Genomic DNA, 27,073 nt, shown 5'->3' on the forward strand with positions numbered 1-27,073 from the left:
AACATCAATCCAACACAAATTCTCAAATTGAAGTATAAACTACACAAATCCATTTTAAAAAAATCCACATACGAGTATCTAAAAATAACAATTATATTTTATATTATCATTCAACACAAGTCTCCAAGATAATATTTTCATTTCATTCACCATCATTAGCACCCATCTAACATGATGCCTACAATAATGATTAAGATTAATATTTTCAAATATTAATTCGAAAAAAAATTACCATAATGAAATAATTCATGCATTAAGTTAAAGAAAAATAGACCATACAAAAATACTTTAGTTATCTGGCACTTTGCATAATTGCATTATGTTCTTTATATATTTTTTAGATTCAAATATTTTTTAATTAAAATTAAATTAAAAATATTTTTAAAAAACTACGGGTCTAGTAGATATCTATGCGGATATCCGTTGGATATTTGGTTAATACTAAATTCACCCGTATTTAAATACGGATTTTAATTAATAATTCCAAATCCGTTCGTAACTCATAAAATTATCCGCAGCAAACGGGTTTTGACCGACGAGTTTGGATAGATTTGCAGAAAGAATTGCCATCCCTATGATGTGTAAATGGTTTTCTTCGCAACTTTGTGGAAACCTAAAATAGAAGTCGGTGGCTTTCCGGCCAGGGGCGGCTTGTCCATGCGAAGGTCTGTGCCTGCCGCTGCCCACATGCACGAGTCTCTTTTATTCTCTACTGTCGTGTATTCCACCGATTTCCCAATTAATAATTCTTACGTATAATCATTATACACGTTCATAATAGCAATATGCAATCGTGTCACACTTTAAATGGGTGATCAACAACAAAAGTGGACCCATGTAGGCTGTAGCACAGACAAGCATCTTTAGTCATAATAGCGTACATCGGACGGTTGTAATTAATCTACATGTGAAACCTCCGTTATGATTTTCGCTTGTACCCACAGGAGATGCAGTAAAGTGGTCTCCGTCTGCTTCACGTTAGGATATCCCGCACCAAATATTTAGCTAAAATATTTACGCGCCAGCAAATTGGTGGGCGGATAGCAGATTGTGACAGTGTATAGTCATAAAGTACTATTATTATCATATTTTTATTCTTGGTCGGAAAATGCATTGAATCGTAAGAAATCTATAATTACATATTTACCCTCCAAAGCCCACAGTCTCCTAACAGACTTATTCAAATTCTCAAAATTTCTTACATTATTTTAGGATGGGATTATCTTGAGAGTATCTTTGACATGGGAAATCTGTGGTGTAATTATGGTACCGTATTATAGTTATATCCAGCCGTTGAATGTCAGTGAACTCCACCAATCCAAGTGTATCCAACGGATAAATGCAACTGTGATACGGTACCACAATTACACCGTAGCCTGATCCTTTTGACATTCATAATTCCTAAAAATCTATTAAATTTGATAAATAAAATGATTTTTGGAAGATAAAAATATAAAAAAGTTCCCAATTGACTATAATTTTTTTTTGGCAGATGCATAATAAGATTGTTATTTTAAATAAACTAATAGTCAAATATTCCAGTTAATGACGTACTGCTTGAATTAGAGGATAATACATCACTAATTTAGATCAGGTTACGGTGCAACTGTGGTACCATATTACAGTTGTATTCAGTCGTTAGATACATTTAAATTAATAGGGTCTACTGATATTCAACGACTGAATACAACTATAGTACGGTATCACAGTTGCACCACAGGTTTCTTCCACTAATTTAATTGCCACCACTTTTCCTTTTATGCGAGTAATGATCACAATGGTGGATCCCGTAAATAACACAAAATGAAAACCCAAATAAAAAAACAAAAGCCCGAAAAGACATAATTATCCCCTTAATCTCTGTTCAATGTCGGTTTTAGTGAAATGCTCCCACTATGTGGCGACCACGAATGTCCAACTAGTTCTCTCCCTCATTTGGACCCCAGCTGACCAGTACGATTACAGAGAGCGAAAGCTTTAACATTACTTTTTGTATATAAATTTCACATCTCTTCTTTTAGAGAGAGAGACGCCATTACCAAAAATCGAAAGCTTTTGCAATTTCTCTTAACCGAACAAAAGAAAAGCTTTTGTTTTCTTCTCGTTATCGTTTTCTTTTTGTCTCATAAACTGCATACCTTTATTTATTTATTTTTTTGTTGTTATTTTCTTGTCAATTTTTATTGGGACTTTACAGCTGCCTCTCCGATCTGACACAGTGATTTCGTCTTTCCTGAACTCGGACATTTCTTCGATGAGTTAGAGGAGAAGATCTCTGCACACAATCGTCATGGTAATTTTGAAGATGGACTGATTGATCACTTTTGTAACTGATTGATTTGTTTAGTTTGATCAGGCTATTGGTTGCTGTCTGTATCTTTTAAGTTGTTTTAAAATTATAATATGATATTGAAATTTGATGATTGCATTATCTGAGTAGAAATTTTTGATGAATATTGTGATAGGTCATGTACTGAGCATTGTTGAATTGTTATTTGCGAGAGGAAAATATGAAGGAAGAGCTTGGAGATTTATTTGAATATTTATGTTTTACATTGCTGATCCATGATCCTGATAATCAAACGATCCTGTATTTGCTATTGTAGTATTTAAATTATGTCTTATAGATACAGTTAAATTCTTTTTCTTTTTGGTGGTAATTGATTAACTTCTAGTAGAAATAACAAGTCCTTTGCTCATTGAGAGTGAAAAATGGTTTACTTGCTAAAGGCTTATGACAGGGGTGAAGAAACCTGTATTCTTTGATCCTTAAGTCTGGTCTTGGAATTAGTGAGTCGGAGAACAAATTTAAATTCACATTTTTGTTTCGTAGGATTGTTCGTAGATGGTGGTAGTATTGCCCTTTAATGACTATTTTTGTAAAGGTCCGGCCCAACAACGAAGTATGGAACAAAACCATATCATCAATATATCTATCTATACATTGAGTTGCAAGTTCTGCTACCAGTCAGTCTGTTAGTTTTGTTATTTCTTTGCAACCCAAAATTTGGTGTTAGTTAGGAGAGCCCATGACTTATAAACCAGTCCAGGAACTCACTCACTAGCAATGTGGGATATTACAATTTTCTTGGCATGGACTTGGTTTTGGCTGTGCGATTCCGAAGTCAACGAATGAGATAGAGATTGAGAATGCTGTGGTAGTGCCTGCAAAAGCTTTGGTTGTGGTCTTCAGTTTCTTGACCAACTGCAGTTCACTGGCTATTTTTGTTGTACAATGTAATCCTTAGTCTGTTAGAACAGAAATTGTGACTTCAACTCTTGACTTATCTAACATGCATGGCAGGCTAGTAAATGGCCTATCATTGAGGACTTATGTCCTTAAAAACAAGCTCAAGCTCAAGACTATTATTGTTGTAGAATTCCTATGGAACCTCTCAACCAGTTTGTTTATCATGAAGTGTTATTAAGTTTGTTTTTATCACCCTGTTCCCTTTTTTTTTTTTTTCCATAACAATGTGATACCTTTTGAAAATCAGATGGGAAATTTAAAACATGTGTCAATCCTTATAAGTTTCACCACCCACTCCTTTGGGGCTTGCTGGTAGAAAGTATTGTTACAACATGGATTGGCTGCTAAGCAGAACATTATTTATTGAAGAACCTATCATTAGTTGGAAATAAGAAATAGTGATTCTTGATGCTTCCATTGATTTTTTTAGTGCGAATATATGGTGGAGAAATATTAAGTTTTTCTGGCATCCTTTGACTAACATCATTCTCTATACATCCTCTCAAATATTTTTTTTTCACCTTTACATTCTTCTTTTTGCAGGCTGCACCAGTTAACATTATTGTTGGTTCTCATGTCTGGGTTGAACATCCTGAGCTGGCATGGGTTGATGGAGAAGTTTTTAAAATCAGTGCTGAAGAAGTTCATGTTCACACCACAAATGGCCAAACAGTGAGTTGACCTTAACTGCCTAGTTTATTTTGCAGTGTATATTTCTGTAGCTATTTTTCTATATAGAGTACAAATGGTGGCTCTTATGCATGTATCATTAGCTTTGTTCTACTTAGGATAAAATGATATCTTTTTTGAACCCATCAATATTTACGTTATTTGAATTCTACAATCATAAATGATTGGTTTTAGGGAAACTGTTAAAATTTATTTTTTGAAAGGTTAATATACAAATTCTAATATTAGCGTTGGTCAGTAATTTTCAGTTATACATCTAGTTTGCAGTTATGCTTCTTAAGTTATATTGTTATTTCTCAGTGCAACATGAATATTTCGCAAATTTATAACTTGAACTTTCCTCTTAGTTATCTGTATTATCATAATTTTAAGTATCATCACTCTGAGCGGCAGCACTGTGGCAGGTTATCACAAATATTTCGAAGGTATTTCCAAAAGATACTGAAGCACCCCCTGGAGGTGTAGATGACATGACAAAGCTTTCATATTTGCATGAACCAGGAGTGCTTCACAACTTGGCAGCACGATATGAACTTAACGAAATCTATGTAATACATTTTTTTCTGTTTTCCCTTTCACAATTTCATATGCTGAAATATAGTTATTTATGATATTTGCTGATATACAATGAAAATACTTTTTATATTTCTCACATGCTGAAGTATTGTTTAATATAATTGACAGACATACACCGGGAATATTCTGATCGCTATAAACCCATTCCAAAGATTACCGCATTTGTATGATACTCACATGATGGAACAGTATAAAGGAGCTCAATTTGGAGAGCTAAGTCCTCATGTTTTTGCCATTGCAGATGTTGCATATAGGTAAACTTCATGTCCATTTGACATCATTTTGATAGGAAACAGAGAAACTTTTATGCAAAATTAAAAGGGAATAAACATTACAAAAGTGAGCAAGAGGTCGATAAACTAAAATCTTCCCCATAGTGTAGAACACCAAAATCTGTACAAAACTTTGAAAAAAGAAACCTTGAAACTGGAGACATAGGAATAAGATTGCAAACCAACAAAATAGACCCAAAACTGCATCCCAATCAAGCTGAATGTAAAAGAATGGTAATATCGAAAATTCTTGTAGTTGACGTCCAATGGAAGAGAAGAATCAAATCCTGTTCCATAACCCATTAATATCTCCATTTGACATCATAGTTTTTCTAGTCATGCATTCTCTCATTTGCTTTTTTATCTTATTGTTAATAGGGCAATGATCAATGAGGGGAAGAGCAACTCTATTCTGGTTAGTGGAGAAAGTGGTGCAGGTAAGACTGAGACAACAAAGATGCTCATGAGATATCTTGCTTACCTGGGTGGTCGATCTGGAGTAGAAGGACGGACTGTTGAACAGCAAGTTCTAGAAGTAAGATGAAGATATCTTTTTTGGTTTAGAACTGTCTTTCTTATGTACTTCCTGTAGTCTTTGTGATTTATCATCTAATTTTAAGAGGGGGGAACATATGTCTGGATTGATGTTTCTGATTATTAATCTACAGTCAAATCCAGTTCTTGAAGCTTTTGGCAATGCTAAAACTGTCAGAAACAATAACTCCAGGTAAGTGTATTGTGACAATGGGGTTTTTCAAATCTGGTGCCACTTTGATAAATTTGTGGGCTTATTTCAGTTTTTCCTTTTTGTCCATCTTGTTGAATATAGTCGATTTGGTAAATTTGTTGAGCTTCAATTTGATAAGAATGGGAGGATTTCTGGGGCAGCTGTACGAACTTATTTGCTTGAAAGATCTCGTGTCTGCCAAATTTCAGATCCTGAAAGAAATTATCATTGCTTTTACCTTCTTTGTGCAGCACCACCTGAGGTATTGATGCTCAACATCTATATTGATATGTGCTCTGTTCGTTTTCATGTTTATCGATGTGCAAATTCAGGATTTCTCATGTTGTTGCTGACTTGTTGTAAGCTATAATCTGTTGTTATCCCTCTAAATTTCTAGGTCAGAGAAAAGTTTAAGTTGGGAGACCCTAAATCATTCCATTACTTAAATCAGTCCAACTGTTATGCACTGGACGGAGTAGACGATACTGAGGAGTACCTTGCAACCAGAAGGGCCATGGATATTGTTGGAATCAGTGAGGAAGAACAGGTTAGTGTTTCCATTAATATTGAGAATTAGTGAGTACTTGCTGTTACACTCAGATTTTTTGATGATTAATATTTATTTTCTCTTTTAAGGATGCAATTTTTAGAGTTGTAGCTGCAATTCTGCATCTTGGAAATATTGAATTTGCAAAGGGGGAGGAGGCGGACTCATCTGTGATCAAGGATGAGAAATCTAGGTTCCATCTTAATACGACAGCTGAACTTCTCAAGTACGATCTATATGTTCCTTCTTTTTCTGGGGACGATCTTTCTGGTTGTCTGTCCATTTTTCTTCTTTTGGTTGGATTTAATTTCCTTATTAACTATGTTGAACCGTAGGTGTGATGCCAAGAGCTTGGAAGATGCTCTGATAAATCGTGTGATGGTAACACCAGAAGAAGTTATTACAAGAACTCTGGATCCTGTTGCTGCTGTGAGTAGCAGGGATGCCTTGGCTAAAACTGTTTATTCTCGCTTGTTTGATTGGTAGGGGACTTCCTTGGCCCGGGTGTTTCTCATGTTCTATTGTCCTTTGTAAACATATTGGCCAAAAATGATAAATTTAATGCTCATTGAGAAAGTTAAATATTTTATTCGGGTCAATTAATTCATAATTTGATCATTTTGACCTAGCCTTTTTATCCTCATATGTTCATAGGCTTGTGGACAAGATTAACTCTTCGATTGGCCAAGATCCAAACTCAAGAACAATAATTGGAGTCCTCGATATTTATGGATTTGAAAGCTTCAAGTTGAATAGGTAAGAAACTGACTTCAAGTTTTACCTTTTAATTTTATGTATATCACTGAAGCTGACAGATTTTCATGTTTTATAGTTTTGAACAGTTCTGCATCAATTTTACGAATGAAAAACTGCAACAGCATTTTAATCAGGTTTGGTAACTTTTGGCACGGTTCTTCCCTTGTTCTCAGGATACTATTTTGAGCCTCTCTTGATTTGAATGTATGGTAATTCTATTTGCAGCATGTCTTTAAGATGGAACAGGAAGAATATACAAAAGAAGAAATCAATTGGAGCTACATTGAATTTGTTGATAACCAAGATGTGTTGGATTTGATTGAGAAGGTATGTTTAGGTTATATATATATATAAAGAATTGTGTTGGATTGAAAGCAAATCTTGAATTCTGATGCATCAATTCAGATATTTATGGATTAACTTGTACAACTTTTGCAGAAACCTGGAGGGATCATAGCTCTTCTTGATGAAGCCTGGTATGCAGCTGTTGATAAACTTTATTGATCTAGTTTCTTTTAAGCTTTATCTTGAGTAGCATTCTCCGTTGCGCATATCGGAATTTGTATGTCTGTCCGTCTGATGTAATCTGATATAATAATGAATAACAGCAAACTTTATACACTGTTAGCAACAATGATTCTATGATTTTATTTATTTATGTTGGTTTCCATGTGTGTATGTCCTTGCTTTTGACAGTATGTTCCCCAAATCCACACATGAAACATTTGCTCAGAAGTTGTACCAGACATTCAAAAGCAACAAGCGGTTTATTAAACCTAAGCTTTCTCGTACTAGTTTTACTATATCTCACTATGCAGGGGAGGTAAACTTATTATTCTTTAACATAATTCTCCTCTTGTATTTTTGCCTTGCTTCTCTCTGCTTTGCATTTGTTGACATTTTTCTTTTGATATTTATTTTTTAGGTAACTTATCTGGCTGATCTATTCCTTGACAAAAACAAAGATTATGTAGTGGCTGAACATCAGGTTCTGTTGACGGCCTCAAAGTGCCCTTTTGTGTCTGGTCTATTTCCTCCGCTTCCAGAGGAATCATCGAAATCCTCTAAATTTTCTTCCATTGGATCCCGCTTTAAGGTGTGCATGGTTTGCTTGGCTTTTAGTGTCTTTATTGGATGAGATGTAATTTGTTTTGGTGTTCACTTCTTTCAGATCCAGATATTTCTTCCCATTGTCACTGATAGAGAAACATAACTGTATGGTCAATGACATGATACTGACAATTATGCAATTCTCTTACAAAGACATACACCCTTTGATGTATGTTTGACCAAGTCCAATGGTGAAGAATTTGACTGCTGCTATTTATGTAATATAAAAGCTAGCTTACAAACTTGCATCCAAGTTTTTGCCTAGCTTATAACTGTTTCAGCATGTATGATATCCAATGCATGATTACAACCAGGAATAAAAAAAGAAAAAATGGAAAATTCCCTTTGGTCCTTAGTGTTCATTTTCCTAGTGGTAGTTACTTTGAGGGAGAAAAAGTAACTCAGTTTTCATGGTGCTGCTTTATATTGATGAACAGCTTAAGATATGACTCAATTTTGGATTCTGTAAATTTTTTTTGGGAGATTGTGCACCAATTTGACAGTTAGCACTCTTCATGAAAATGCATTTATAATTGATGAACAGATTAAGATATGACTCAATTTTGGATTCTGTAATTTTTTTGGGAGATTGTGCACAAATTTGACATTTAGCATTCTTCATGAAATTGTATTTATAAGTAATATGCAGCTATTCACCTTATGCCCTCAAGATTTCTGGTGATACATTTGTTTTCTAACGGGTGAGATATGTTCTCAAAACTGTAGCTACAACTTCAATCTTTGATGGAGACCTTGAATTCAACAGAACCTCACTATATCAGATGTGTGAAGCCAAACAACGCCCTCAGGCCAGCTATTTTTGAGAACGCCAACATAATTCAGCAATTAAGATGTGGTGTGAGTATAGTCTGGCTGCAGTTTTATTCTTTGGTTGTTATTCATTATTTAATTCGTCAAATATGCAACACTCAACTACCATGTTTTATGAAACCTACAGTTCTGGTTACCCTTTTTTTTTTTTTTTTGCGTCTTTGTGTTCCGTTTTTAGGGTGTTCTTGAGGCAATTAGGATAAGCTGTGCTGGATATCCAACAAGACGGACATTTTATGAGTTTCTTCACCGTTTTGGTGTTCTTGCTCCGGATGTTCTAGATGGAAAGTAGGTTATGTATTTTTTTTCTTTTCCTGTTATTTGAAATTCAGGAATTGATTTAAAATTTTTTGCTTTCAGTCGGTGATTATCTGCATAGCATGTAAATGAATGCGACATCATCATCATCATTAGTTACTCATATATTGTATGACTTCTTTTTCATGAAATTTTGTTTTTGTGCAGTTATGATGACAAGGTTGCATGCGAAAAGATTCTGGATAAAATGGGACTGAAGGGTTATCAGGTAACTTAAGCACCTAATTTTTTTTTTTTTTTAAACTTGTCATCTTGATGATATTAATGGAAACTGCAATGCCCTGAGCTTGAGAATAGGAGACCTAAGCCTCATCGAGAATATGTACAGAATAATACATTCCTGTTTCATGTCTAGGGTGACAAAATATGAAAATTTCAGAAAGCCAAGGGGCATTTGATTTAATTGAGTATTATCTTAAAACAAGAGGCTATGGGCTGATTGATTCATTTGATTGGTGGCTGATTACCAAAGCTACAGACACTGGTGTGCCAAGCAAATGAATCAAGCATCCTTGGAGAGTCAGGAAGAGGGCGGCGGGAGGGTGGAATTGTGGACAGGGAATGACTTATTAAGGACCTTTTTTCCATTACCTTCTCTAGTTGATGGTAATACATTGAGTAGTTGATGGAAAGTTTCCCCCCATCGTTTTAGGACCCCACATGATAGGAGATTAAACTTAAAGATCATGCTCATTATACTCTTGGCAGGGTGTTCCAAGGTGGAGACTAAGACCTAGCCCCTTCCTGAACCTTTATTGTTTGGCAGTAAAGGTCTTTATCAGCCAGCTAGGTTTTAGGCCTGTAGTTCCTTACCCAAATGGCTGGTTTGATTGGAAACCCAGCTGATACAGCCAATTGCAATTTTTACGTTGCTTAGTAGCTCGAAGAAAATTTTTAGATTTAATTTCAACAGCTAGCTAGACATTACTCACAGCATCTGTGACACCTGTAGCTAAAACTTCTTCAATGATTATCATTTAAAATTGTTTGCATAATCATCCATATAGAATACAGAGAACTTGCGAAGTGCTTTATTGTTGGCTCTGACTTCCAGATGGCTGTTGAATGTAATTGGCATTTCAGATAGGTAAGACAAAAGTGTTTTTAAGAGCTGGCCAAATGGCTGAGCTGGATGCAAGAAGAGCTGAGGTGCTAGGCAATGCTGCCAGAATCATCCAAAGACAGATTCGTACTTATATTGCACGAAAGGAGTTCATTGCATTGCGCAAAGCTGCTATTGTGTTGCAATCTTATTGGCGAGGTATCTTCTTAAGCTGTCAAACTATGCTTGCTCAATTTATTGTTTTACTTGTGTAACTTGAAGTTTGTCTTTCATAAGTAATGAAAAACCCACACTGTTATTGTTCTGATTATAACTTGTAGGAATTTTGATGTTTATCCGTACATAATTACAAATTAATATTTCCTATTATGACATCTTTTGGCCCTTCAAAAATGGGATATGGACAGTTACTCTTTTCTATGATTTCCAATTGTGAATAGGCATATTGGCTTGCAAACTGTATGAGCAGTTGCGGCGGGAAGCAGCAGCTTTGAAGATTCAGAAGAATTTCCATAGTTACACTGCCAGGACATCCTATTTAACCGCACGGTCATCTGCAATTCAATTGCAGACAGGGTTAAGAGCGATGGTTGCTCGCAATGAATTTAGATTCCGAAAGCAAACGAAGGCCGCAATTATCATTGAGGTCTTGTTCGCCTCCTTGTCTGATTATATGTTATAAGAAATTGGAATAGAAGACATTTGACCTTTAGAAGTGATTTGTGAGTTTAGCTGCTATGGTGCAGTGGAAGCAAAGTAATTTATAATAAATCATTTTCATCAGCAATGAGTGTTAAGTGATGATTTTTGTTGGTCACTTTCAGGCTTATCTGCGTCGTCACACAGCATGTTCTTATTATAAGAGTCTCAAGAAGGCAGCAGTAATCACCCAGTGTGGTTGGAGGCGAAGAGTTGCTCGAAGAGAGCTTCGAAATCTTAAAATGGTCAGATGACCTCCTTGATGTGTTTTTGTTATAGCGAACATGTTAACTTCTTGCTTTTATGTATAACAAAAATAAAGTTACTTTTGTAATTCATTTAGGCTGCAAGAGAAACTGGGGCCCTTAAAGAAGCAAAAGACAAACTAGAAAAGCGTGTGGAAGAACTTACATGGAGATTGCAGTTTGAGAAACAACTAAGGGTAATTAAATATGTTAAAATCTCATATGCTGTGATGTCAAAATGCATTGGATTATATTTTTACATAATCTGGTTGCATTGCAGACTAACTTGGAAGAGGAAAAGGCCCAAGAAATTGCCAAGTTACAGGATGCTTTGCAAGCAATGCAACTTCAAGTAGAAGAAGCAAATTTCAGGATCCTGAAAGAACAAGAGGCGGCCAGGAAAGCTATTGAAGAGGCACCGCCAATTGTTAAAGAAACTCCTGTAATAGTTCACGACACAGAAAAGATCGAGTCATTAACAGCTGAGGTGGACAGCCTAAAGGTGTGCACTCTGAACTGGGTGATCATAATTGTCAAGTTACCATTTGACCTACAAGTTTAAGCCAGTAGGTGAGGGCCCAAACAATAGTATTAAGCTTTACTAGCCCTCATATTCAGGATCGAATTTGATCAATGGTCTTGTCACATGAACAAATCGCAAGCACAATCAAATGCACAACATATATTGAAACAAATACAATGCTATCATGTAGGGGATTTGCACATGACTTCTTGGTCAATACCTGCTTGTATACCTTATTTCGTTGGCACTTAAATCTAAAAGCTAAGGCTTATAGGAGGTAAGGACATCCTGTTCTCTAGCAATGACAAATTGACTTTGGTGCTATGGTTACATGCAAAAGAAGCTCAACCAAAATGACTAAATTTGAATTGTTGCTTCATTAAGCAATCATTTTTCCCTGCTGTGCAAATAAGTTTGCTATATCTTAGCACATGACTATGACTGCATATTAACTTCCAAAAATATTTTATTATAATTGCAGAAGTGTCTTCAAATTAATATTTTGTCTTCCTAGAATTCCTTTTTAGCTACAATCTGGCATCATTTTTTTTTTTTTTTCATTTCTCTGACTTAATCCATCTTATCATCATCTTGGCGTTAGTTATTAGCATAACAATTGATATCCATAAACATACAAAATGTAGTAGCTTTTATATGTGTCTAGGGTTTAATTATGTTTTAACCTATTGGGCTGATAATTTTGATAGGTAGCTGATCCGTCAATCCATATTTTTGTTTTTCCGAGTCTTTAAAAGTTTAACAACTTCTGGTGGATATTCATTCTTTAGTTTCTCACATTTCAAACATTGGATAATGAGAAAATTATTGAAGAAATATGTATCTCATTTTCTTATCTTTTACAATAGGATTACATAATACATATATAGATTCTAAACTACATAACGTGCAAGAGTAGGAAAGTAAACAACTAACCGCAGACCAAGAAACTAGGAAACAAACTCTATCAAAAAACTGAAATTCTATCCCTATCTTTTTTCTTTTCTATCCCTATCTTTTTTCCTTAAAAATAGGATAGAAAACATGTGAATTTTCCACACTCCCCCTCAAGCTGGTTCGAAGATATCAATCATTCCCAGCTTGCTAGTTAGTGACTCAAAGCTTGATTTATGAAGTCCTTTAGTAAGAATATCGGCTAGCTGCTTTGTTGTTGGAACAAAGGTCATGCATATCAAACCACTTTCTATTTTCTCCTTGATAAAATGACGATCCACTTCAACATGTTTAGTTCTGTCATGATGAACAGGGTTATGAGCAATGTTTATTGCTGCCTTGTTGTCACAATACAACTTCATAGGAACATCAATAATAATCTTCAATTCTTCAAGTAGCTTCTTTAACCACAAAAGTTCACAAATACCATGTGCTACTGCTCTAAATTCAGCTTTGGCACTGCTTCTTGCAACCACTGATTGCTTCTTACTCCTCCAAGTTACCAAGTTTCCTCCCACAAATGTGCAATACCCTGAAGTTGACCTTCTATCAATAACAGATCCAGCCCAATCTGCATCATTATATACTTCAACTTGCAGATTGTTATTTTTCTTGAATAGCAGACCTTTTCCTGGAGTTTTTTTCAGGTACTTGAGAACCTTGTAAACAGCTTCCAAGTGCTCTTTACATGGAGAGTGCATAAATTGACTAATAACACTTACTGCAAAGGCTATGTCTGGCCTAGTATGAGACAAGTATATCAACTTACCAACCAACCTTTGGTAACTTTCTCTATCCACTGATTTTCCTTCAATTGCATATCCCAATTTGTGATAAGGATCAATAGGAGTGTCTCCAGGTTTGCATCCCAACATGCCAGTTTCCTTGAGCAAGTCTAAAGTATATTTCCTTTGAGAAACAAAAATGCCTTTACTGGATCTTGCAATTTCCATGCCCAAAAAGTATCTTAAGGGTCCAAGATCCTTCATCTCAAATTCTCTAGCAAGAACCTTCTTGAGATTTTCCATTTCTATTACATTGCTTCCAGTCAAGATGATATCGTCTACATATACAATGACGATCACAACACTACCATCAGTGAAGTGTTTAAAAAACATTGTATGATCTGCTTGACTCTATAAATATCCAAAGCTACGAACAGATTTGGTAAATCTGTCAAACCAAGCTCGAGAAGATTGTTTTAAGCCGTAAAGTGATCTCTTCAGCTTGCACACTTTTTCAATACCATATTCATTCTCAAAACCTGGTGGTAGATCCATATATACCTCCTCTTCAAGCTCTCCATTAAGGAACGCATTCTTAACATCTAACTGTTGTAGTTGCCATCCTAGGCTTGCTGCAAGAGACAACAAAACCCGAATGGAATTCATCTTTGCCACGGGAGCAAACGTTTCTTGGTAGTCAATGCCATATGTTTGTGTAAAACCTTTCGCGACGAGCCTAGCTTTGTACCGCTCAAGTGACCCATCTGCTCTGTATTTAACTGCAAAAATCCACTTGCAACCCACTGGTTTTTTTCCTTCTGGTAACTTGACTAGTTCCCAAGTTTTGTTTTTTTCTAGAGCTCTCATATCTGCATACACAGCATCTCTCCATTCTGGAATAGAAAGAGCATCCTGTACAGATTTTGGAATTGCTATAACAGACAGGTTAGCTGTAAAAGCTCTAAAAAATGGAGATAATCTATGATATGACACATACTTAGAAATTGGATGAAGAGTACAAGACCTAGTTCCTTTCCGTTGTGCAATTGGAACATCTAGATCATTTGTAGTTTCTAAAACAGATTCTGAAATAGGATTAGAATGAATGTTACCTGCAAGTTCCAAGTTGCTTGTCTTTGGATCAGTGAGGAGAGGAATGATGATTTGACCTTTTCGAATTCCGTCGTGTGTAGACTTGAAGCTCTGGTTCTGGAACTCTCTCTAATGATTTTTCATTATTCACAATTGATGGCATTGTAGAAGGAACAGGAGGTACACAAGACATAATAGGCATTGGAAGAGATAATTCCCAAAAATGATCTCCTGAGTATGATCCTCCCCCTGAAGAGAAGTTTTGGTAAAGAAAGACCTATTTTAAAAAAATGTAACATCCATTGTGACGAAGAATTTTTTAGACAATGGATCATAACATTTGTAGCCTTTTTGAGTGGGAGAATAGCCAAGAAATACACATTTTAAAGCCCTAGGATCAAGTTTGCTCCGGTTCTGTTTATGAACGTGAACAAAAGCAATACACCCAAAAATCTTTGGTGGTAAAGATGTGAAAACCTTAGCGAAGGGATAGAATTTTGTGAAAACATTTAATGGAGACTGAAAATTAAAGATTCGGGTAGGCATACGATTTATCAAGTATGATGCTGTGAGAATGGCTTCACCCCAAAACTGTTTTGGCACTCTATTTGTGAACATAAGAGAGCGTGCAACTTCTAATAGGTGTCGATTTTTCCGTTCAGCAACACCATTTTGCTGAGGAGTATCTACACAAGAGGATTGGTGCACAATGCCATTTTCCATGAAATAATGACCAAGGGCAGTAGCAAAATATTCTCCCCCATTATCAGTTCTAAATACTTGGATTTGTGCTTGAAATTGTGTTTGAATCATGGTATGAAAGGTTTTAAAAACTGTTGCAGTTTCTGATTTTTCTTTAAGCAAGTACACCCAACAAACATGAGTGTGGTCATCAATAAAAGTTATGAACCATTTAGCCCCCGAAATGTTTGTAACACGAGAGGGTCCCCAAATATCACTGTGTATAAGAGAAAAAGGTGCAGATTTTTTATACGGCTGTGAAGGAAAAGATGCATGATGATGTTTGGACAATACACAAATTTCACACTGAAACAAAGAAGGATTTTTATTCTTGGATAGTAAAGGAAACAAATGTTGTAAATAAGAAAAACTAGGATGACCTAATCGGAGATGCCACAACATTATTTCATCTTCAATAGAGAAAGTTAGTTCATTATTTGCTGCCTGAGCTTCTCCACACAAACTAACATCCTCCTCGAAGTAGTACAAACCATCTACCTCTCTAGCACTGCCAATCTTCTTCCCCGAACACAGGTCCTGAAATTCACAATAGGAAGGAGAGAATTTAGCAATGCAATGAAGATCCTTGGTAATTTTGCTAACAGATAAAAGATTACAAGACAAATTAGGAACATGAAGAACAGATGTCAACACCAAATTTGTGGAGATAGGAATAGATCCTTTTCCTGCTATAGAAGATAGTGAACCATCAGCAATTTTAATTTTTTGACTTCCAGAACATGGAATATATGAAGAAAATAATTTAGAATGGCTGGTCATATGATCGGTTGCTCCTGAATCGATGATCCATGGATCTTGTTTCTCATAAAAAACTCCTAAAGCAGTGAAATTATTACATTTCTGGGCTAAAGAACTAAAGGATGAAGGATTTGGGAGAGATTGTGACTGATTTAGAAACCTGTACAGTTGCTCTAACTGCTCTTTAGTGAAGAGTTGAGATTCGGTTTCTCCAGTGTTGGTTGTCGGCTGATTCTCCCCAACAACTTGGAAACCACGACTATGTTTACCAGAGAATTTATTGTTTTTCAGATTTGGAGGTTTTCCATGAAGCTTCCAACATGCATCTCTGGTATGTCTTGGCTTGTGGCAATAATCACACCAAACTCTGTCCTTCTCATCACTCTTCTTCAGGTTTTTTGTTCCCCCAACCAGTGGAGCTTCTGCTGTAACAGAGATCAAGGCCGAATTCTCTGCTGAAGAACCTCCCATCATCACATTCTTTCTACTTTCCTCTCTTCTTACATAAGAAAACACTTCCCTGGTAGAAGGTAGAGGTTCCTTGCCAAGAACTCGCCCACGGACTTCATCAAGGTCTGAACTCAAACCTGCTAAGAATTCAAATACACGCTCTTTTTCTAACATCTTCTTGTATTTAGCACTATCAGCGGCACATTCCCACTCGCCATCATAGTACTGATCTAACTCTTGCCATAAGCCCTTCAAAATATTGTAGTATTTAGTCGCTCCTTGACTACCTTGTTTGGTTTCTCGAATTCTGGTTTTTAGATCATAAATCTGAGCAGAATTTCCCAAATCAGAATAGGTCTCGGTGACAGCATCCCACAAATCTTTTGCTGTTGGCAGAAACAAGTAAGTTTGACCTATTTCTTGTTCCATTGAATTCACTAACCATGACATGATCATTGAGTTATCAGCATCCCAAGTTTGAAACTTTGGGTCTTCTTCAGTTGGTTCTTTAATTGAACCAGTAAGGTAACCAATCTTCCCTTTACCTCTGATAAACATCTTCACGGATTGGGACCACTGAAGAAAATTTTGACCATTCAATTTATGGGTTGTGATCTGAAGTGATGGACTATCATTAGAAACATAACTTGATGGTTGTAGATGCCGTTGCAACTGCTCTGAAGATAACTCAGAAGTTTCTTGCTCGCTATACTTTGACATTGGTATTCAAATAGAATTGAAAACTAAACCCAAGAATCAAAGAGTGGCTCTGATACCATGAGAAAATTACTGAAGAAATATGTATCTCATTTTCTTATCTTTTACAATAGGATTACATAATACATATATAGATTCTAAACTACATAACGTGCAAGAGTAGGAAAGTAAACAACTAACTGCAGACCAAGAAACTAGGAAACAAACTCTATCAAAAAACTGAAATTCTATCCCTATCTTTTTTCCTTAAAAATAGGATAGAAAACATTTGACTTTTCCACAGATAAGTATGATGAGTGGATAATTGATGATTATCGAGTTGTGACCTAGAGATTGGATATCTGAATTAGTGTCTTATGATCTTTTCATATTTCACAGGCTTTGCTGCTATCAGAAAGGCAATCAGCAGAAGAGGCCAGAAAGGCTTGCATGGATGCTGAGGTCAGAAATACAGAGCTGGTTAAGAAACTTGAAGATACAGAAGAAAAAGTGGGCCAACTTCAGGAATCTATGCAGAGGTTTGTGGATGCTATTGAAAGCAGTTCTTTTTATTTTGTATTATTCATGCAAATAAATACCTTGCTTATTGTTAATCACCATCTTTGCTTCCAATGTGGCTGCAAGTATAATTATGCTTCTCTCTATCTGAATTTTCTTTTTTATCATCATACATTTTTAACATTTTTTTCTTTCATTTTTGTATGATCAGGCTGGAAGAGAAACTTTGCAATTCAGAATCAGAGAATCAAGTAATTCGTCAGCAGGCATTGGCAATGTCCCCCACAGGGAAATCTTTGTCTGCACGACCGAAGACTTTGGTTATTCAGGTATAAATGTGCATGATTAATTAACAATCCTTTGCATTATTACATAGAAGCTTATGAAACTGTACACTCATTAATTTGCAGAGAACTCCAGAGAATGGAAATGTTCAAAATGGAGAAATGAAGGTTACTCCAGTAAGGAAGCATTGTGCTTCTGAAGTTTTAATAAATTTGCTTGGACAAAGCTCTCAAGAATGGAATTTGTTAATTTTTCTATTGCTTACTCTCGGTATGCAGGACGTGACTCTTGCTGTAACCAGTGCACGTGAGCCTGAATCTGAAGAAAAACCTCAAAAATCTCTTAATGAAAAGCAGCAGGTTGGTGGCCCACGAAACAAAATATTTGGGTGAAATGCATCAGAAAATTCGCACCATAATGCATGCTATTGTATATCATGGCATTTACTTCTAGTTTTCTTTTTTTTTTTTTTAATTTCCAGTACTCCAAAGGTTAATTTTTTGGTTCTTTTTTGTTTTTATGTATTCTACTCTTTTGTTTCAGGAGAACCAAGACCTTCTGATCAAGTGCGTATCACAGAACTTGGGATTCTCTCGTAGCAAACCTGTTGCTGCTTCTGTCATATACAAGTGTCTTCTTCACTGGAGGTCATTCGAAGTTGAAAGAACTACTGTTTTTGACCGTATCATCCAGACAATAGCTTCAGCTATAGAGGTATTCTTTCTGGTGGCATTATAGTTCTTTATTCAGTTCCATTCATCAACATGAAATGCAATCCAAATTGCATTGCATTTGAAGTCGGTGCAAGGAAGTGCAGACGCATGGTTTATATAACACTAATGTTGGCAACATCCAACTTATTGAAGGTCCAGGATAATAATGATGTATTAGCCTATTGGCTATCTAATTCATCAACATTATTGCTGCTGCTTCAACACACACTCAAAGCAAGTGGTGCGGCTAGCTTGACCCCGCAACGGCGTAGAACAACATCAGCTTCTCTTTTTGGAAGGATGTCTCAAGTGAGAAGCAACAGCTTTCCCATTAACAAGTTCCTCATTTTTTTTTCGGGGGAGGGGGGTTTTCTGGGGTTGGGGGGGTGGGGCAGGTTTCCCCTTTAAAGTGATTTGTTCTTGTTTTGTACATTTTTCCTAACCCTTCATCTTTGAATATTTCTTCTCCCTTCTGCAAATGTTAGGGGTTGCGTGCTTCTCCTCAAAGTGCAGGGCTCTCATTTCTTAATGGTAGAGGGCTTGGTAGGCTGGATGACTTACGACAGGTCGAGGCCAAGTATCCAGCTTTGCTCTTTAAGCAGCAGCTTACTGCCTTCCTTGAAAAAATATATGGGATGATAAGAGACAATCTAAAGAAAGAGATCTCTCCATTGCTTGGTTTGTGTATTCAGGTTCGAGTGAAGTACCTTTTTTCTTTCCCCCGCCCCCCAATTTTTCATGATATGTCTTGTTTTTACTTTTTAACAAAACGAATATTTAGAGAAAAGGAAAAGAAATACCTGCAAATTAATTATTCAGTACCAAGGAATATCAACAACAGCTTGTTTAAGAAAACCGGAAACAAGACTTTGCTTTTACTGGGTCCAAACATTAGAGAAAAAGTACGAAAATAGTTGTAATAACCCTAGTGAACTTGTCCCTTCCTTGAAATGCTAGTTTGCTGATTACAGAGAAGGAAGAAGAAACATTCTTTTCACCGTTGCTAGCAGAGGTGGACCTACACCTGTAGGTCTAGCCCAAGAAAAAATCATCTATACCCCCTTATTTTTTATTCATTTTTATATAATAATAGAGTTTTTATTTTATTTTGAAATATGTCCCTAATTCTTCTTCACTTGGAGTTAATTACTTATTTTATAAAATGATTAAATTAATATCTATTGAATAAATTAAAATCATAAGGGGGCTAAAATGTTATTATTGCTTTAATGTATTATACAAATGTTCTAATTGAAAGAAAAGTATGTCAATATATTATAACATTGGCACTAATATTATAGTAAAACCTCTCTATAGTGATATTCTATATAAGAATTAACGTTTGTATAATAATAAAAAGCTCTAATCCAAATTTTGGTTAGTTATAAATAAGAGTGAACTCCACTTTTTAATAAGTTATAATTTTTTTTAATAGATCAACTGTAAAGATGCCCTCTCTTGGTTAAAAAAATAACATTTAGTGACAATTTACATATTCACAATTTCATGGTTTATTTTTTTCAGTCATATTTGCTCATTTCCTTTCCATTGTATCGAATTTCAAAGACTTCACTTTCTCAATCAATAAAATTGAAAGGGATTTTAAATTTTTTTTTAATGGTACAATTTTAATAATTTATATTTTAAGCTTATGTGTGATATTGTTGTCAATCTTTTATTAAATATATATATTGTGCTAAGAGTTTTGATGTCATGTTGTTTGATATGTGAATTTTTTACTTATTTATATGCACCCAACGGTCACATAAATATTGATAATAATTTTACAAATTAGCCCAGGGTGATGAAAAAGTTCTGGGTCTGCCCTTTGCTACCAGGGCCTAAATCCAATAATGCTCTCTTATTAATGACGTATTTTCTTAAAAGAGTTTGGGCATCCATGTGCACTGATTTGAGGTCATTCCACTCCAAATGTGGCTGAATACCTCTTGGGTGGGATTAAAAGCAATAATCTTTCATTCTTTTAAATATATTTATACAATGCAGGCACCCAGGACCTCACGAGCAAGTTTAGTTAAAGGGCGTTCACAAGCTAATGCTGTTGCTCAGCAAGCATTAATTGCCCATTGGCAAAGCATTGTGAAAAGCTTGAATAGTTATTTGAAGACTATGAAAGTTAACTATGTGAGTTATGAGTTCCATTGAAAATGACTTGATCACTTGTGATTTTACCTCTAGGAATAACATCATTCCATGTTCTGGATTTTCAGGTTCCCCCCTTCTTAGTCCGTAAAGTATTCACACAAATATTCTCGTTCATCAATGTCCAACTGTTCAATAGGTTCGCTCTCTCTGTGCGTGTGTGTGTGCGTGCATGTGTGTGTGTGTGAGCATATGGCTATCTGCCTGTTTGTATGCACCAAATATGGAATTATGTGAAATATATCTCATAACCTTTGCAGTCTTCTTCTGAGGCGCGAGTGCTGCTCATTTAGTAATGGGGAGTATGTAAAAGCAGGTTTGGCTGAATTAGAACAGTGGTGCTATGATGCAACTGAGGAAGTAAGCACCTTACAATCATTCGTATCCTTTAATTTCCCTGCATCATCACTTTATGGCTTACCTATATTCTTTGTGTGCTCAGTATGCAGGTTCTGCTTGGGATGAGTTGAAGCATATTAGGCAGGCTGTAGGGTTCCTTGTAAGATTCTTTTCTTTATACATTCAGTAGCTGATTGTCATAATTATCATTATACTGTGCTGATTACTATTTTTCTTGTTCACTTTATGACTCAGGTCATAAATCAAAAGCCCAAGAAGACTTTGAATGAAATCACGAAAGAACTTTGCCCTGTTAGTGCCTTCTCCTGTTCAAGCTTGTAGAAAGTTCATGTTTGATTTTATGTTTTCTTGTTATACCTTTGTGGTTATATTACATTCTTATTTTATCTTCTGGCTTGCGATTTCCTCAGGTACTCAGCATACAACAGTTATACAGGATCAGTACAATGTACTGGGATGACAAATATGGTACACATAGCGTCTCTTCAGAAGTAAGTAACTGAAATTGGCACTAACAAATAGTAATTTTAATGCCCATGTTAAAGTTTCTTTATGAGCAAACTTATTTCTGGCTTTTTCTGATTGCTGAACTCCACATAAGGATGAATATAATTCTGAAAGTGCTCTAATGCAGGTTATTTCGAGTATGAGAGTTCTTATGACTGAGGACTCAAACAACGCTGTCAGCAGTTCCTTTTTGTTAGATGATGACTCGAGGTAATATTTTCCAATACCTTCTGCACCTACTTGTTTGTCTATTTTCGTACTTAACACAATCCATTGTCGGTCTGTTTACAAATTAATTATCAATACAGCATCCCTTTTACGGTTGATGACATCTCCAAGTCATTGCAACAAGTGGACATAGCTGATGTTGAACCTCCAGCAGTAATTCGTGAAAACTCAGGTTTTGGGTTCTTACTACCACGCACAGAGTGATGTTCAAAATAACAAGTCAAATTTTCAATCCCATGTTCATGGTGCGCTAGCAGCCCAGCACGCTTTGCATATCTGTGCATATAATCTCATTGTCTGCCACCATCATGTGTATAATATATTCTCTATCAACCCATGCTACAATCATTGACATCTGGGTCAATTTATTCTTTCCCTCACGTTATTTCAACAGGAGGGGTGTTTGCTTGAGGCCATATCACTCGGTGTGATAATGTGCAGTTTTTATATAACCAGGCATCCGTGTTGGGCAAATTCTGACATGCCTGGATTGCTTTCTTTTCTTTTTCGATTTTTTTGATTCAATTTTGTTTTAGGCTTCTTTCATATTGTTATTTGTGGGGTTTACATCGTTTTGTAGTGGGCTTTTTTTTTTTTAATATTTTTTCAAAAGCCTTTTTTCCCTCTTTTTTTTTAAAACACAATAGCTGTATTTTGTAGGCTATTGTGTTGTACGAGGAAGCATTTGTATTGAATGTAACATTTTATTTTCTTTCAATACCGGAAGCAAAGGAAATGAGATTTCTGTCTTATCTCTCTGGCATTACATTTAAATTCTAGTACTCCAAAAACGGCATCAATCACTTCATTAGGGCAGTAATACATCTCTTCACTGACAAATTGAAGAAGCCATTGTGAGTTGTTTCTAAAGAGTAACATTACACTCGGGATTCTAGATATGGCTTTTGTGGATGCATTTAACTCTCGAGAATTTTTGACAGTACAAATCTTTTTGCATGTACAATGGAGGTTCGAGAGAGATTCCGAAATGAGAAAAACAGTAGCACATCTCTTTAGTGGCAATTTGAAGAAGCAGTTATGAATCACCAAGAAAAGATTAATGTTGCTCTTATGATGTTGAGATCAATATGTTCTGCTTAGAGATAAGCCAAACAGCGATACTAAAAGCCTAGTCACCCAAGCAGGAGGTGGATTCATTAGCGCACACGAGGATAAGAAGCAGGCATGCTAATTTGTTCGTACTATTGATTTATAAAACATAGCAAGTCAGAAAAGACCTGTAGCTCATCCCCCGCAGAGCCACTTTTCTTTCTACAGAAACATCCATACTTAGAGAAATTTGAGCAGTGTGCAAGATAGAAATTTGAATATAGCAACATATGATGAAAAAATCTCGAACCAGAGCGCTTAATATTTGCTAATGATATCAATCATGTAATACCATCTAGACGAACTTCTTCTAAATCTAGTCACCATAATCAATATTTGTTGATGATATCAATCATGTAATACCATCTAGAAGAACTTCTAAATCGAGTCACCATAATCCATAATACATCCAATTAACTAAGTGATGCTCCAGCAATTGTGTAATGGTGACGGAAAAGCAGAACCCCTGTAAGTTACCAAGAGATTATCATGACTTGATCCAAAACAGAACTATTCAACCATGTCATTTTCAAACATCAGATGATCAGATTTTGAATGCAATTTCTACAAAATATGGGTTCCATTGTGAGCATACAACAAAGTACTACACAAATTACAAGATAATCAAAATTTCTGTCAGGACATGCTTAACAAAACAATGTAACTGCTTTTAGTGAGAAACAGGAATGTAGTCATTTTCTCCAAATAGAAAGTGCCAAGAACGAGTAGAGGGAAAAACCTGCAAAGCATGATAAAGTATTACATCTATTACACTGGTATACATCGGATAGGACTAACTCGCCTCAGTAGACCTGTTGGTTTCAATTGAATTTTCCATCAAAACCAAGGATTGATCCTGTGGTCGTTGAGGCTGTGCCGGCTGTATCTCTGCTTTCTTCTTCTCTTTCAGAATCACCTGTTTAGGCATTACTTCAAGCAGAAAGCTTCCTCCATTCCATATGGCTGCAGAAATCTTGAGTATTTGAAAAATCACATGCAATTTATATGACAGAAAAATTGGGACAGTGAGTGCCATGGTTGCAACAGTGAATATGGCTTGAAATGCAATATACATGAACATGCGATTCTGATCGCCAAGCAACCCACTTAAACGCCACCATATATTATTAGCTTTCTGCGCCTTTTTCGAGAGCTCCCTACCAAACCAAGTCACAATTAGAATGTAAAAGAATAGCAATCCTTCTTGATTTGTGGAAACAGCTGTATTAATACAACAGATCTTATGTGGGTAGAAAAGTTAAGAGGGAGTTGAGAACCTGTAAGAGGTCATGACTTCAGGATCCCTTACCAGCCTTTGTCGACGTAGTACATTGACAATGAGAAAATAAAGAACCTGCCAGAGGGTGTAAGCCCCTAATGGAACCAGAAATAGCCAAGTCAAAAGGTAGGATTTGTCTTCCACATAAGGCCACGACGCTCTTCGAGAACTTCCTTCAGGATGCATGGCAGCAAAACTTTCTGGATTCCACCAACGAATGGTGAAAAAAACTAACCCTGACAAGATATTGCATCAGAAATGTGAAAATAGATTGTCAAAAGTATACCAAATAGAACAAACCTTCTCTATTTGGTCCAATTGATTTGCTGGTAGCAGTGAACCTTTATTAATATTATTATTGTTTTTTTTGGGGGGGGGGAGTTAATGAAATAGAGCTGACATCAATATTCAATGAAACCAGCATCCCTTTTTCTACTTGCAACCACTTCAATCACAACTCTAAATTCTTCAACTCACAACAAACTAAATTGTACATCATTAAAATAAACTACAAGTTACTTTATTATACAGATCTATATTTTGCTACAAGCAGATAACTTCAGAAAGCCAAACTTGATGTTGAACTCCTTATAAAAGAAGAATGGAAAATTTGATATAAATAAGAACTAATAGAATGAAATGAACAGGCATGACCACAGAAAATTCTGTTCTATTAACAAATAATGGCTCATAAGTTGATCAAATGTAACTAGTAAAAGATCCAACTCACCAGGTAAAAGATGGATTAGGACACTAACAATTTTGTCAACGGAATTGAAAACCAAGCTACAACGCCAAACAATTAAAGCCCACACTAATGGCCCCTAAAGAAGAATTCAGAGGATGAAAAAAGTTAACAAAGTGAAACATTCATCACTAGACTGGGTAGAGGTAACTCAAGACTCTTAGCTTACCTCTGCAAATGAGAAGCACACCATGAAAAGCTTCTCATTTTTTGGATACATAAGAAGGTCAACCAAGAAGATTGTATTGGCATAATAACAAAAATCCTGACACACGAGAGCATACATGTCACTTTTCTCACTTGTCATCTTTCTGGGACATGGTAGAAACTTCAATAAAGTGAACATAGCAGGCAAATACTTAAGATTACATAAATAGAGATGTTCTTCCCTTGGTCTTGGAAGAAACAGACTAAATGGGAGCCCTACGTTTAACATTCGAGAAAGCCAACGAGATGAAAGTAGTTCCTCTGAGCTTTCTACTCAACATACAAACAACAGCATGTTGATTTTGCTTTCAGTAGTAATAGGCATTGAACAATGTTGAATATGAAAAAATCGACTACTCCAGCATCTTTAGCATATCATAAGAATGATCACAATTTCCTTTCATATCTATCCTCTGTTATTGTCCAATCTCCACCTTACCGCTTCTAAAAAGAACAGACACCATAATCTAAATTTGCACACTGTAATAAATAAGTCATTGTTGCAATAATAAAGCGAGAGAACTTACTTACCAGAAGATAGTAATGCCATTTCTTGAACCGATAATAAATCCACCGAAGAGGAACAAAGATGATATAGAACAAACAATATACATAATGAATATCATGAGGTCCTGTGAATCGAAAATTAACAAACAAATTATACTAATAAACTTGTCAAAGGAGCAACGGTTTTAATGCATATTGAAAATCAATCAAACTGTTGTACTTATTTGCTCCCAATAGGAAACAAAATCCTCCAAAACCAAGAACCCCCAGAAGATGTGTCACCTAAAAAGATACATATTAAGTACAAATCAAATTAAAAAGTTCAATCCAACACCAACATATCAAATGATGAAGGATGATATGTAATAGTAACTCTAATACTAACCTTGTTAATGAATCTTTCATGTTCCTCGGCTTGTTTAGCGATCTTAACGGCTTGTTTGGATAACATCTCTTTTGTCTGAACAGCCTTTTTAGACATGATCGCCTTGGTTTGAACCACTTTCTACACAAAACAAAACATACCCAGATCATAGGCAGCATACAAAAGGCAAAAGCAAAGCGAAATCACCAACTTGAGAATTAAAAATTACCTGAGATCGATCCTTGAATCTCTGCTTCACCTTTCCAAATGAATCCCCATTTGTCTCCTCCACCGTCTCATCGCTTAACATTGTTCATTTTCTCTTTCGCAATCCAGAAACCAAATGATAGAGAAGCGGGGGTGTTTTTTGCTATATACGGGGACACAAATCAGTATTTCTGGTACTCCCTCTACATAAAATGAAACCAAAACGGTTCTTAAACAACTTTGGTTAATAAGCGCGCATCCCTAATTCTTGTAATAATGAAATTAAGAAAAAGAATCTGATCATTTTGTTTTTATAGATTTGAAACTCGACGTGGGCCATAATTAATTTCGTGATTCAGAGGAGCTTCTGATAATCCCAACTCTTTCCTTTTACGGCAAAAAGCATGAATCACAGTTTTAATGATGATGAGTTCATCATTTTGGCCTTATTTGTTGGGTTGGGACCATGGGTTGAACCCAAGGAGGATGTTATCTTCATTTCTTTTAACCATGTATAATTTAAAAAAAAAAATACAACATATATGTGTGAGATCTTTAATTTAACGTTGGATTTACATGTAAATAATTATGTGTTACTAATTATCTTAAAAGATTAAGTCTAGTTAAGAATGATCTATTAAGGCTTTTGGTAATTTAAACTCTAATGTATCTGATAGTGCGTGAGTTTTTAATGTGTAAAGATTTAAAAGTAATTTTTATTTTTATAATGGTTAAAATAAAATTACCAAAACGTAACGAAGAAATTATAAAGTAATTATAGTTCCTAGATCATACATAACATTTTAATCTTTTCTAACATCCCATTATTAGAGAGAGTGCTGAGAGAAGATTAAAGGA

General features: G+C 35.6%; 2 protein-coding genes across 8 annotated transcripts; one reads left to right on the forward strand and one right to left on the reverse strand.

Annotated features, from left to right (window-relative positions):
• The first annotated feature begins 1,862 nt into the window (after window positions 1–1,862).
• LOC18053764 (myosin-17) lies at window positions 1,863–22,562 on the forward strand. Of its 6 annotated transcripts, XM_024192449.1 has the most exons (40): window positions 1,863–1,953; window positions 2,198–2,293; window positions 3,794–3,922; window positions 4,345–4,488; window positions 4,625–4,770; window positions 5,167–5,323; window positions 5,457–5,515; window positions 5,618–5,777; window positions 5,913–6,062; window positions 6,152–6,288; window positions 6,398–6,544; window positions 6,717–6,818; window positions 6,895–6,952; window positions 7,044–7,145; window positions 7,257–7,294; window positions 7,515–7,641; window positions 7,744–7,914; window positions 8,655–8,786; window positions 8,938–9,047; window positions 9,225–9,285; window positions 10,161–10,338; window positions 10,581–10,786; window positions 10,965–11,084; window positions 11,183–11,281; window positions 11,365–11,586; window positions 17,421–17,560; window positions 17,752–17,869; window positions 17,951–18,001; window positions 18,104–18,184; window positions 18,369–18,539; window positions 18,692–18,847; window positions 19,024–19,230; window positions 20,546–20,683; window positions 20,770–20,840; window positions 20,962–21,061; window positions 21,144–21,200; window positions 21,296–21,352; window positions 21,472–21,552; window positions 21,696–21,778; window positions 21,877–22,562. In XM_024192449.1, exons 2-40 carry the CDS (start codon window positions 2,291–2,293, stop codon window positions 21,998–22,000), a joined length of 4,593 nt encoding a protein of 1,530 aa, XP_024048217.1. In that variant the 5' UTR covers window positions 1,863–1,953; window positions 2,198–2,290; the 3' UTR covers window positions 22,001–22,562. The 6 variants fall into 6 exon arrangements, with proteins under 6 accessions (XP_024048217.1, XP_024048216.1, XP_024048218.1 ...); XM_024192448.1 differs by having other exon boundaries at window positions 1,881–2,293; XM_024192450.1 differs by having other exon boundaries at window positions 1,881–2,293; window positions 17,951–17,992.
• Window positions 22,563–23,449: 887 nt separating this feature from the next.
• On the reverse strand, window positions 23,450–26,705 carry LOC18053766 (uncharacterized membrane protein C776.05). Of its 2 annotated transcripts, none has more exons than XM_024192455.1 (8): window positions 26,238–26,705; window positions 26,030–26,149; window positions 25,869–25,926; window positions 25,669–25,769; window positions 25,100–25,195; window positions 24,916–25,009; window positions 24,184–24,415; window positions 23,450–24,063 (listed from the first exon to the last, which is right to left on the reverse strand). In XM_024192455.1, exons 1-8 carry the CDS (start codon window positions 26,316–26,318, stop codon window positions 23,700–23,702), a joined length of 1,146 nt encoding a protein of 381 aa, XP_024048223.1. In that variant the 5' UTR covers window positions 26,319–26,705; the 3' UTR covers window positions 23,450–23,699. The 2 variants fall into 2 exon arrangements, with proteins under 2 accessions (XP_024048223.1, XP_024048222.1); XM_024192454.1 differs by having other exon boundaries at window positions 24,184–24,421.
• Between the last annotated feature and the right edge of the window lie 368 nt (window positions 26,706–27,073).

Source organism: Citrus clementina, unplaced genomic scaffold (genome assembly GCF_000493195.1).
Source record: "Citrus clementina cultivar Clemenules unplaced genomic scaffold, Citrus_clementina_v1.0 scaffold_1, whole genome shotgun sequence".
Taxonomy (NCBI): domain Eukaryota; kingdom Viridiplantae; phylum Streptophyta; class Magnoliopsida; order Sapindales; family Rutaceae; genus Citrus; species Citrus x clementina.